The sequence below is a fragment of the Coregonus clupeaformis genome, chromosome 26, assembly GCF_020615455.1.
Source record: "Coregonus clupeaformis isolate EN_2021a chromosome 26, ASM2061545v1, whole genome shotgun sequence".
NCBI classification, from domain to species: Eukaryota; Metazoa; Chordata; class Actinopteri; order Salmoniformes; family Salmonidae; genus Coregonus; species Coregonus clupeaformis.
Genome location: NC_059217.1, coordinates 7,978,485 through 7,991,645, shown reverse-complemented (window position 1 = coordinate 7,991,645; position 13,161 = coordinate 7,978,485). Strand labels below are relative to the sequence as shown.

At 44.6% G+C, this 13,161-nt stretch overlaps 1 protein-coding gene across 1 annotated transcript; it reads right to left on the bottom strand.

Moving 5' to 3' along the window:
* Positions 1 to 694: 694 nt before the first annotated feature.
* Positions 695 to 12,405, bottom strand: LOC121540164 (nascent polypeptide-associated complex subunit alpha, muscle-specific form-like). The gene is made up of 5 exons (XM_041848808.2): positions 12,355 to 12,405; positions 10,325 to 10,759; positions 7,329 to 7,498; positions 6,895 to 7,240; positions 695 to 6,692 (listed from the first exon to the last, which is right to left on the bottom strand). The coding sequence occupies exons 1-5, from the start codon at positions 12,368 to 12,370 to the stop codon at positions 1,078 to 1,080; spliced, it is 6,582 nt and encodes a 2,193-aa protein (XP_041704742.2). The 5' UTR covers positions 12,371 to 12,405; the 3' UTR covers positions 695 to 1,077.
* Positions 12,406 to 13,161: the final 756 nt, after the last annotated feature.

Genomic DNA, 13,161 nt, shown 5'->3' with positions numbered 1-13,161 from the left:
AAACTCAGTTTTTCACAATTCCTGACATTTAATCCAAGTAAAAATTCCCTGTTTTAGGTCAGTTAGGATCACCACTTTATTTTAAGAATGGGAAATGTCAGAATAATAGTAGAGAGAATGATTTCTTTCAGCTTTTATTTATTTCATCACATTCCCAGTGGGTCAGAAGTTTACATACACTCAATTAGTATTTGGTAGCATTTCCTTTAAATTGTTTAACTTGGGTCAAACGTTTCGGGTAGCCTTCCACAAGCTTCCGACAATACGTTTTTGATTTTCTTTTGATTTTCCCATGATGTCAAGCAAAGAGGCACTGAGTTTGAAGGTAGGCCTTGACATACATCCACAGGTACACCTCCAATTGACTCAAATGATGTCAATTAGCCTATCAGAAGCTTCTAAAGCCATGACATAATTTTCTGGAATTTTCCAAGCTGTTTAAAGGCACAGTCAACTTAGTGTATGTAAACTTCTGACCCACTGGAATTGTGATACAGTGAATTATAAGTGAAATAATCTGTCTGTAAACAATTGTTGGAAAAATTACTTGTGTCATGCACAAAGTAGATGTCCTAACCGACTTGCCAAAACTAGTTTGTTAACAAGAAATTTGTGGAGTGGTTGAAAAACGAGTTTTAATGACTCCAACCTAAGTGTATGTAAACTTCCGACTTCAACTGTATATAGTGTATCATACTCATTTGAGTGTCCCGGATTTACATTTACTATGCTACGTCTAGTCTATGAGACCAGTCTGTACATACACATCATGTGGAGGAGGCAGTCAGGAAGATCTTTTTTGTAGCAAAAGAAAAAGGGGATTTGTGTATCGAGTAAGGTAGGTAAGGACGAGAATCTGGGAAATTAAAATAGTGTTTAATGCTCCCACCTTTACAATCCCTCAGTCTATTATATCATTCAAAGTCATATAAACAGCTATTTTCATTACGATAAACATGTCTTGTTTTACAGCACAAATTACTCATATCCAACATCTGATCTCTTTGTCATCTGCTGCGTTTTTCTCAATATTAAATGCAACCTTTCTTAAATCAGCACAAACAAATACAGTCGGTCTTAAGCCTCACTGTGTCTCACAGTGGAGAAGGTCAGGTCAGAACCATCCCTCTCAGAGATCTCACTATGCTGTGTGGTCATAATGGTCTCTGAGGTAATGCTCTGATACTGACGAGCTGTGCCGAATGGTTTAGCAGCCAATAACCCCATATAGCTCCTCTCTCCCTCATCTCCCTGTGTCATGGCGGTACGGCCAAATCCATCCATGGCTCTCCTCCTCTGTTGTCCCCTGCTCTTCCATCCAGAACCAGCTGCCTCTTCTCCCTCTGGGAAAGGTGATGGTGTTCCTGGGGCAGCAGGTGGAGCCAGGGGGGGCTGAATGTCTACAACTAGACGCCTCCTATGGCGGGGGATTTGGAGTGGAGACTCTCTATGCCTCGCCTCATCAGTGGAAGTGGAGAAAAAGCGTGATGTTTTAGGCAAAGACAGTTTGAGAGAGGGATTGGTTTCTTCCTCAAAGCCTCCGTCCTTTCTGCTAATGGTGCCCTCTAGAATGGGGCTGCTGTAGTCTGCTATGGCTCTCCTGCCCACCTCATCTGTGCTGCTGTCTGAGTTGATATTGAGAGCACTCATTTGAGAGAAAGAAACATTCATGTTTGTAGAACTGTCCTTTGTGTCCCACCTTTGTGTCTCTGACAGCGCCTTCAGACCACCAAGCCCTGGCCTATCCCACCTGTCCTCTGCTCCGGTCTTCCTCTCTACCTCATCTGTGGTACTGGCTGGGTTGTAAAGGCCGATATTGAGAGCAGTTCTTGGGGTGAAGGAGACATTAATGGGTGTGTCCCCAGGACTGAGCGAGAAATCTGTGACGTCTCTCCCTGGTTTCTTTGTGTGTTCTGTAAGCTCATCTCCATTCTCACTGCTAGCAGAGGACGATTTGGCAAGTGGAGCATCCTGAGAGGGCTGGATATTCTGATGCCTCCGGAGTCCAGGAATGTAGAGTGGAACTGGTGGCTCCTCAGCTCTCGCCCTGTCTGAGGAGGCGGAGGAAAGGCTTGATGTTTTGGGCAAAGACAGTTTGGGAGCAGGCTTGGTGTCTTCCTGAAAGCCTCTATCATTTGTGGTGGTGATACTCTCATACTTTGACTCTGATGATTGATATTGAAAACTCTCCTTGGAGAAGCCAATATTGAGAGCTTTCCTTGGAACAAAAGAGACATTAATGGGTGTGTCTCCAGGACTGAGAGATGGATACTTATATGTGACTTCAGGGACCTTAGCTTTCTCCTCTTCTCTTTTTTGGTTCATTGTAGTCTCATCTTCACTCTCACTGCTGGAAGAGGGTGAACCAGAGGGTGGTGGTGTTTGTGGGGCAGCAGGTGGAGTCTCCTGAGGAGGCTGAATATCCACATGTCTCCTGAATCTGGGGATATAGAGTGGAACTAGAGACTCTTCATCCTTTGTCCCATCTGAGGGAATTGAAGATTTGGGAAGGTGCTTTTTTGTACTGATGGCACTCTGGGAGGTTAGACCCATGCCAGTCAAACTTGGGTCTGATTGATATTGAAAACCCTCCTTGGAGAAGCCAATATTGAGTGCTTTCCTTGGAGCAAAAGAGACATCAATGCCTGCGGGAATGAAAGATGAATCTGGGACCTTAGCTTTCTCTTCTCTTTTTTGATTAATTGTAGTCTCATCCTCACTTTCACTGCTAGGAGAGGATGAACCAGCAGGTGGGCGTGAACCTGGGGAAGCAGGTGGAGTTTCCTGAGGGGCCTGAATATCTAAACGTCTTCTGAGGCTGGGGATATCGAGTGGACACTCTCCAGCCCTTGTCCCTTCTGGCAATCGATTTTGGGGAAGCGGCTCCTTTGGGGTGATAGCACTCTGAGAGGAGAGACCCAAGCTAGGCGACCTTGTCTCAGGCTCTGGTTGATATTTAAAACCCTCCTTGGAGAAGCCGATATTGAGAGCTTTCCTTGGGGCTATAGAGACATTAATGTCTCCAAGACTGAGAAATGGATCCTTGTGTGTGACATCTGGGACCTCTCTGTCAAGTTCCTTACTCTCACTGCTGGAAGAGGATGAACCAGAGGGTGGTGGTGTTCGTGGGGCAGCAGGTGGAGTCTCCTGAGGAGGCTGAATATCCACATGTCTCCTGAATCTGGGGATATAGAGTGGAACTAGAGACTCTTCATCCCTTGTCCCATCTGAGGGAATTGAAGATTTGGGAAGGGGCTCCTTTGTACTGATGGCAATCTGGGAGGATAGACCCATGCCAGTCAAACTTGGCTCTGATTGATATTGAAAACCCTCCTTGGAGAAGCCAATATTGAGTGCTTTCCTTGGAGCAAAAGAGACATCAATGCCTGTGGGAATGAAAGATGAATCGGGGACCTTAGCTTTCTCTTCTCTTTTTTGATTAATTGTAGTCTCATCCTCACTTTCACTGCTAGAAGAGGATGAACCAGCAGGTGGGCGTGAACCTGGGGAAGCAGGTGGAGTTTCCTGAGGGGCCTGAATATCTAAACGTCTCCTGAGGCTGGGGATATCGAGTGGAGACTCTCCAGCCCTTGTCCCTCCTGGCAATCGATTTTGGGGAAGCGGCTCCTTTGGGGTGATAGCACTCTGAGAGGAGAGACCCAAGCTAGGCGACCTTGTCTCAGGCTCTGGTTGATATTGAAAACCCTCCTTGGAGAAGCCGATATTGAGAGCTTTCCTTGGGGCTATAGAGACATTAATGTCTCCAAGACTGAGAAATGGATCCTTGTGTGTGACATCTGGGACCTCTCTGTCAAGTTCCTTACTCTCACTGCTGGAAGAGGACGAACCAGAGGGTGGTGGTGTTCGTGGGGCAGCAGGTGGAGTCTCCTGAGGAGGCTGAATATCCACATGTCTCCTGAATCTGGGGATATAGAGTGGAACTAGAGACTCTTCATCCCTTGTCCCATCTGAGGGAATTGAAGATTTGGGAAGGGGTTGCTTTGTACTGATGGCAATCTGGGAGGTTAGGCCCATGCCAGACGAATTTGGCTCTGATTGATATTGAAAACCCTCCTTGGAGAAGCCAATATTGAGTGCTTTCCTTGGAGCAAAAGAGACATCAATGCCTGCGGGAATGAAAGATGAATCTGGGACCTTAGCTATCTCCTCTCTCTTCTGATTAATTGTAGTCTCATCCTCACTCTCACTGCTGGAAGAGGGTGAACCAGAGGGTGGTGGTGTTTGTGGAGCAGCAAGTGGAGTGTCCTGAGGAGGCTGAATATCCAGACGTCTCCTGAGGCTGGGGATATAGAATGGAGCTGGAGACTCTCCAGCCGTTGTCCCGTCTGAGGGCAATGAAGGCTCCTTTGGGGTGATGGCACTCTGGAAAGAAAGACCCAAGCCAGTCGACCTGTTTTCAGGCTCTGGTTGATAGTGAAAACCTTGCTTGGAGAAGCCGATATTGAGAGCTTTCCTTGGCGCCAAAGAGACATTAATGTCTCCAAGACTGAGAAATGAATTATTATGTGAGACATCTGGGACCTCTCTGTCAAGTTTCACTGAGTTATCTGTAGTCTCATCTTTACTCTCACTGCTGGAAGAGGATTCAGAGGTTGGTGGTGTTTTTGGGGGAGCAGGTGAAGCTTTCTGAGGAGGCTGGATATCTAGACGCTTACTGAGTCTGGGGATGTAGACTGAAACTGGTGGGTCTTCAACCCTTGCCACATCTGAGGGCAATGAAGGTTGGGGAAGGGGCTCCTTTGTGCTGATTGCACTCTGGGTGGTTAGATCCAAGCCAGTCGACCTGGTCTCAGGCTCTGGTTGATATTGAAAACCCTCCTTGGAGAAGCCAATATTGAGAGCTTTCCTTGGGGCCAAAGATACATTAATATCTCCAAGACTGAGAGATGGATCTTTGTGTGTGACATCTGGGACTTGAGCTTCATCCTCCTCTTCCTCATCGCTCTCCTTGTTTACTGTGTACTTTGTGGGTTCATCCCTACAATCACTGGACGAATCAGAGTGCTCTGAAAACACAGGAGAGCGTTGAACTTTCTGTCTCAGTTCACTCACATTAAATCCTTCCTCATCTGGAGAGGGACTGACTGGGTCCTTATAGTGCTGCGTATCCGAACTGACATCATGTTTGAGATAGGGGTTCACTGCAGCAGGGTCTGGGGTGCTATCATGTGTAAGCAGTGCATCCTGGACAATCTCCTTCTCCTTCACTACCTCCGTCTCTGGGTTCACAGTGTACTCTGTAGGTTCATTGCCACTGTCACTTGAGCTGCTGGAGCTAGACTTATCATTCTCCCTCTGGTCTTTTACAAGCGTTTCTTTATTCTGCGCTTGTTCATACTCTTTTCTCAACTGATCGGCAAAAGCAGAACCTGAGAGATCTTGACTACTGGACCGTGCCGATGCACTTCGGATGGAATCAGGGAACTCAAAGCTCTCTCCGCTGTCGTTCCACAGCTCAGGATCCATTGGGTTGGGATCTGCCATGTTTGATTTCCAATCAGCAAAGGGCTCAGCGGTAAATCCAGGGATCTCACCCACTCTGCCAATATTGATCTGTGGCACATCAACTGGTTTAACCGTAGGTAAATCTGAACTCCGCTCAAAGGAGTCGTCTTCCTTCTGGGGGGATTGAGGCTCCCAGGGATTATTCCGGGTCTTGTGCGCCTCCTCCAATCTCTGAGCCAAATTGTCTTTGGGCCAGTCCATATCCTGACCCCTATCTGGACTGTCCTGGTCAGAGTGTGAAGACACAGATGAGCTTCGACACCCCTGCAACTCATCTGGGTCAGGGATGGATTTAAACTCCATGCCGTGGGTATGGACTGGGTAAGCGCCCCCTTGTGGTTCACCCAGAGAGATATCAGAGAGGTCTCTGTCTCTACTGTGAGTGTCTGTCTCTGGGCTGTCATGTTGGGAGCTTCCTGAGCTGACTGAGTCCCGTGCCCTAGGCTTCTCCTCCTCAGGCGGGTGATAGACCTCAAGGGAGGGGTGTGAGGTATCCTTCTCCTGAACATTCTCATATGTTGCATCATATTCCCCAACAAGGTTGTCCTGTCTGCCATTGGCCACAGTATCATAGTATGGAATGCTATTCTGATCCCTTAGTTCTGAAGGATGGCCGCTAAATGTCACTCTCCTCTCCCTGTGTGTCCCTAGTTCCTCCTGCTCCTCCTCATCTGAATAGGCCTCGTTGTCGTAGGGGGCCCGCCCAGCATAGGAGACCGACTCGGGTGGGGAGGGGCTTTGCTTGGTACGGTTACAGCACCTACAGCACCTCCTCCAGAGAGCGTCCAGGAGAGGTCTGGTCAGAGCACCAAGTACAAATGCTACCAGGAAGGTGATGAACACAGACAGGCAGACAGCCAGGACCAGGTCAGACTGTGTTCTCTGGATAGCCCTGTGGAGGCCTAGAGAGTTCAGGTCTGTCTCCTGACCTTCCCTCTGGATGCTGCCTAACTCTGGGTTAATCTGTAGCCGCTCCCTGTGTAAACTCCTAGTGTCTCTGGTTTTCCTCTGTGTCTTGTGAACGCGCAGGTCGAATACAGACACAGACTCCTCGTCTGGCCCAGAGACGCACACGTACAGTCCTGCATCTCGCTCTGTGATATCACTGATCAGCAGGCCTGCCTGGCTCCCAGGAACTTGTCCATTGGGCGTCCACCATGTTGAATCTAGAACAAATCACAAACAGTGGGATACTGTTATAAAGCCAAGCGTGATTACAATTCTTATGGTTGTTAGCCATATACTCATCACACACAAACAAAGAAATGAAAGGTCCAATGCAGCTGTTTTTATATCAATATCAAATTATTTCTGGGTAACAATTAAGTACCCTGGTGTAATGTATCAGAAGTGAAAGAAGTGTGTTACCTTGCTTTGAAGAGCCACAGGGCAGCAGGATCTCTGTCCCTTTATCCGCTGTCACATCCTGGTGGAGCCCCACCCTGTTCTCAGCAGTAGAGCAGGTGAGGTCACTGTCCTCCAGGTGTAACAGGTCTCTACCTGCGTGGGTGGAGGGGGAGGAACACATCACCCCCCTCCAGGTCTGCTGCAGGGCCCTGTCCCTGTCGTAGGTCATCTTCCTCCTCAAGCTCCGCAGGCTGCAGTCACACCTCCACCTGTTCCCACTCACCTCCACCAGGGCATTCAGTTTACGCAGCGACAGGTAGGCTGATGGAGTGATCGTGGTCAACAAGTTGAAGCTCAGATCCAGGACCTTGAAGGATGACATTATGAACATGAATATCAAAAATCTGGTCAGGTGGGAAGAAAAGGATAACAAAATGGCTGGTGTGTATAGTTACCCTGAGCTCCGGCAGGTCCCTGAGTGCCAGTGGGTGGAGGCTGGAGATACGGTTGTGCTGCAGGTGGAGCTCTCTCAGAAGGGGGCACCTGCTCAGGTCTCCAGGTCGCAGGTCAGAGATCCTGTTGTGGGAGAGCTGCAGCACCTGTAGCAACTCACTGCCTCCCAGGCCTGAAAAACAAAAGACAAACACATTAGAGTAACATTGGTGTAATTACACAGATGACTGGGACGGCCCCTGTTTGTCCTCTGTATAAATGCACAGAGGATGGTATTTGAAAGGTGTGAGTCCCCTGCTCACCTTTGTACTGTTCTATACATGGGCAGCAGCCTGACATTCCTCCTAGAGCTTTACGAGCAGCATACCAGCCTGAGATGAATGAATACCTGCCCTTACATGTCCGTACTGCTGCCTATACCTGTCAGGACTGAACTACAGGCACTGATAGGGTTTCCTCCCACTGTTTACTCTATAATATAATATAATATAATATATAATAATATAATTTACTCTAGTGTACACACTGTAGTGTTTACTTCCCTGGGCCATTATGGTGACACTTCTACGGTGTGGTGATAACATAATGACCCAGTGGTCTTTTTACTAGAATGTATAACAAGACCTGGGGCCAACAGTATTTGAGTAATTGACAATAACATTGTAGAGTACTTGTAACCATTTTGTTTTTAACTATACACTGAATATTCTGTCCTGGGACCAGTGGTGGAAAAAGTACCCAATCATCATACTTGAGTAAAAGTAAAGATACCTTAATAGAAAATGACTCAAGTAAAAGTTAAAGGCACCCGGTAAAATACTACTTGAGTAAAAGTCTAAAAGTATTTGGTGGTAACACTTTACTTGACACCTAGCGTCATAACACATTATGATACGGTCATAACCATGTCATAATATGTCATAACAGCTGACATAACTTGTCATAACCTGTTATAATATGGTCATAACACTGTCATGACACATATTTAGACCTGTTGTGACATATATTGCGTTATTTTATGGCTAGTTATGACACCTACAAAAGAGTGTAAAAACCCACAAAACCTACCACAGTAGTTATTGTATGGCTGGTTATGACACCTACATAAGTGTCAAAATCCACAAAACCTACCACACAAGGCAAAACATTCCATTACATCATAGCCTACGTGTCAACAGTATGTTTATGTTGTATATATTTGTTTTTTTATTGACCATATTTAAATTATAATTGTAATTGCGCACACCCCAATGCTCTGTTGCTGATGACTGGGATGAATGCAGGAGCAGATTTAAGGAACAGGACAAGACACCCTCTTTTTAACTGATGACTGACATAAGGGCATGTACGTGATAGGCCTATCTAGCTTATATGATTATGATGCTTCTTGACAGTGTCATAAAGTGTATTTTCTTAGTCCTAGTAAAATGACACAGGATGGTCATAATGCTTCATGACGGTGCCATAAAGTGCATTTTCTACAAGCTATTTAAAATATGATGAAAAAAAAAACATGACTAAATAATTAATTCCACCAACAACAAAGGATTTAAGAAACTAACTTTTAAACAGAAGGAAACTTCTTGGCAGGGGACAAACTAATTTGAATAAATGTGGTCTCATAACCAGCCATAAAATAACGCAATATATGTCACAACGGGTGTAAATATATGGGTCATGACAGTGTTATGACCATATTATGACAGGTTATGACACGTTATGTCAGCTGTTATGACATATTATGACATGGTTATAAGCATGTCATATTGTGTTATGACACTGGGTGTCAAGTAAAGTGTTACCCAAAAATATACTTAAGTATCAAAAGTAAAAGTATAAATCATTTCAAATTGCTTATATTAAGCAAACCAACGCCATAATTTTCCTGTTTTGTATTTATTTACGGATAGCCAGGAGTACACTCCAACACTAAAACATAATTTACAAACAAAGCATTTGTGTTTAGTGAGTCTGCCAGATCAGAGGCAATAGGGATGACCAAGGATGTTCTCTTGATAAGTGTGTGAATTGGACCATTTTCAAGTCCTGCTAAGCATTCAAAATGTAACAAGTACTTTTGGGTGTCAGGATAAATGAATGGGGTAAAAAGTACATTATTTTCTTTAGGAATGTAGTGAATTAAAAGTAAAAGTTGTCAAAAATATAAATAGTAAAGTATAGATACCCTCCAAAAATGACTTAAGTAGCACTTTAAAGTATTTGTACTTAAGTACTTTACACCACTGCCCGGGACTACAAACAAATCACTGGGGTTGGGTAGAAATATGTGTACTGTTATGATTGATTAAAGCCAAGCAGTTTCTGTTGACAGCACTTATTTCACACTATGATATTCAGTCTCTCCTGTGGTCTCCTCTTTTCACTAGGCTGAGACTGCTAAGCTGAAGTGAGACATTGTGGGTCTGGGCTTCATTAGAGGAGCACTGAGAGACTGTGAGCAGAATATCAAGCAGCATAGAGAGCCCTCTGTCTGTCTCATAGAGCTCACATAACTGCCCACAGTCCTCACAAACCTCAAACTAGGAGAAAACACTCACAATCACCAGTGAATACATATAAAACTCAAAGGTTCAACTCCTCTGATGGAATGTTAACAAATAGAGATTAAATACTACTTTAAAATGATGATTGAGGCGTTGCCCTCTTTTAAAACACAATCATTGCACTTTTACACCCTCTTATGAGCCATTGGAATGTCAGTAAATAGCCTCTAGGATTGGCTGAAGATTGTGCAATGATTTGGCAAATTCATTTTGTGATTGGCAGGGCTGGTTTAATAATTTTCTAATAGAGCAAGGTCCTAATTATTAAGGATAATCATTCATAAGAGTATGGGTGTGAATGCGTATGTGTGAGCATGTGTGCTTATTTATGTGTTAGGCAAAGTCACCTGTTCATGATTAGTGTAACTACATCTATAGTACAGCGAAGCAATTCCTTATGTATTTGTGTGTGTGTGTGTGTGAAAGAGACTCACCCTCAGGGATCATCTCTAGCTGGTTCATCTCAGCAGACAGCAGCTGCAGAGCCGGGGCCCAGGACACACATCTCCCTCTGCTATGTGAGAGGGGGACTTTCCAATGTTTACCCCTCCAGGTCCTCCGAACACACAGAGACAGGTGTGTGATGCTGTTGTGTCCAAGCCATAGATTCTTAAGCCCCCAACTTGGCCACGAGGGGGTAAGGGAGTTCAGCAGGTTGTGGGATAGATCTAGTTCAGTGACAGTGGATGGAATATGTTGTTGGGCCTGGGAAAGGCCAATGGAGGAACAGTTTAGCAGACCTCTCTGACAAAGGCAGGGCTCAGGACAAGCAGGGGGAGTGGGAGAACACTGGAGCCCCTGGATGAGGAGGAGCAGCACTGCAGCACAGAACATCCACTGAGACACGGCCATCACAAACAGCCCTGTGCCTACATAGGTAAAACAAGAGACAATAACTAAAGTTAGTGAGATGTGAGTTTCAACATGAAAGACAATATATGAACACACAATATTAAATATTAATCTGATACAGTGAGGGAAAAAAGTATTTGATCCCCTGCTGATTTTGTACGTTTGCCCACTGACAAAGAAATGATCAGTCTATAATTTTAATGGTAGGTTTATTTGAACAGTGAGAGACAGAATAACAACAAAAAATCCAGAAAAACGCATGTCAAAAATGTTATAAATGATTTGCATTTTAATGAGGGAAATAAGTATTTGACCCCCTCTCAATCAGAAAGATTTCTGGCTCCCAGGTGTCTTTTATACAGGTAACGAGCTGAGATTAGGAGCACACTCTTAAAGGGAGTGCTCCTAATCTCATCTTGTTACCTGTAAAAAAGACACCTGTCCACAGAAGCGATCAATCAATCAGATTCCAAACTCTCCACCATGGCCAAGACCAAAGAGCACTCCAAGGATGTCAGGTACAAGATTGTAGACCTACACAAGGCTGGAATGGGCTACAAGACCATCACCAAGCAGCTTGGTGAGAAGGTGACAACAGTTGGTGCGATTATTCGCAAATGGAAGAAACACAAAAGAACTGTCAATCTCCCTCAGCCTGGGGATCCATGCAAGATCTCACCTCGTGGAGTTGCAATGATCATGAGAACGGTGAGGAATAAGCCCAGAACTACTCTTTGGCATCAACTCAACTCGCCGTGTTTGGAAGAATGCTGCCTATGACCCCAAGAACACCATCCCCACCGTCAAACATGGAGGTGGAAACATTATGCTTTGGGGGTGTTTTTCTGCTAAGGGGACAGGACAACTTCACAGCATCAAAGGGATGATGGACGGGGCCATATACCGTCAAATCTTGGGTGAGAACCTCCTTCCCTCAGCCAGGGCATTGAAAATGGGTCGTGGGTGGGTATTCCAGCATGACAATGACCCAAAACACACGGCCAAGGCAACAAAGGAGTGGCTCAAGAAGAAGCACATTAAAGTCCTGGAGTGGCCTAGCCAGTCTCCAGACCTTAATCCCATAGAAAATCTGTGGAGGGAGCTGAAGGTTCGAGTTGCCAAACGTCAGCCTCGAAACCTTAATGACTTGGAGAAGATCTGCAAAGAGGAGTGGAACAAAATCCCTCCTGAGATGTGTGCAAACCTGGTAGCCAACTACAAGAAACGTCTGACCTCTGTGATTGCCAACAAGGGTTTTGCCACCAAGTACTAAGTCATGTTTTGCAGAGGGGTCAAATACTTATTTCCCTCATTAAAATGCAAATCAATTTATAACATTTTTGACATGCGTTTTTCTGGATTTTTTGTTGTTGTTATTCTGTCTCTCACTGTTCAAATAAACCTACCATTAAAATTATAGACTGATCATGTCCTTGTCAGTGGGAAAACGTACAAAATCAGCAGGGGATCAAATACTTTTTTCCCTCACTGTACGTCTAACACATACAAAAACACCCAAACAGAATCAAAACACACACATTAGTCTCAAATGTAGAAACACAAACTGCAATATTGGCACACGTCATAAACAAAACTATAAATTCAAGCTCACCTTTCCGTGTCCGCATTGCATACAACCGAAGCGAACTTGTGACTCTCACTCTCTCCCCACCCAGTGCACTGGCAAAGGTAGCAGATTATTTTACTGTCTCCTGTAGTTTCAGATCAAAGTCTGCAGTGTGTATTGCCATGTTGAGTCAGACATGCACATACCCAAAAATGACATAAACATTTAGCAGATTCCCTCAATCATTCACATGGCGTGGTTAATGTCTTACCAGGATGTTATTTTCCCCTCCTTCATAGGTAACTGTGCTGCCAGGAATCCTCATGACAAGGACAACTAAGCCCAGCTTGGATTTATTATTTATTGATAAATCACTGGATCGGAACTGAATTAAGCTAAAAAAAAAAAAAGTGATCTTGGTTATTTAGCCCCTTTACAGTGTGAAATGTAGTAGACATAGAATGTAGTACACACTAAATGCATTGTGGCATAACACCTCCAAGTGGGCATTGTGGGATAGGGCACAAAAAGGGCAGTTTGAAACATGAAAATAAAACTGCAAATTGACAAAAGACAAGAAGCAATACAGACCACAGGGCCTTTCAAACACAGCACAAACCTTTATTAAAACAAAAATGAAAGTTAAATAATTTTCCAAATGCTCATTCTCAAGGTTCCATTGGAAAACAATGAATTCCTACATCAATTAGCATGGCATGGAGTCCATATTGCTGCTTGAGATGATGACCACATTTCTCCAAGCACATGTTACTGTAGCAACAATTTAATATACACTGCAGTTAGCACAAAGTAAATACACATCACACTTGTAGCACTGCCACTCATGTTATA

Coding starts and splice junctions, on each gene's coding strand:
- LOC121540164 (XM_041848808.2), bottom strand. Junction 7,241..7,328: donor GGGACCTGCCGGAGCTCAGG/GTAACTATACAC, acceptor TCATCCTTCAAG/GTCCTGGATCTGAGCTTCAA. Junction 6,693..6,894: donor CTGTGGCTCTTCAAAGCAAG/GTAACACACTTC, acceptor GATTTGTTCTAG/ATTCAACATGGTGGACGCCC.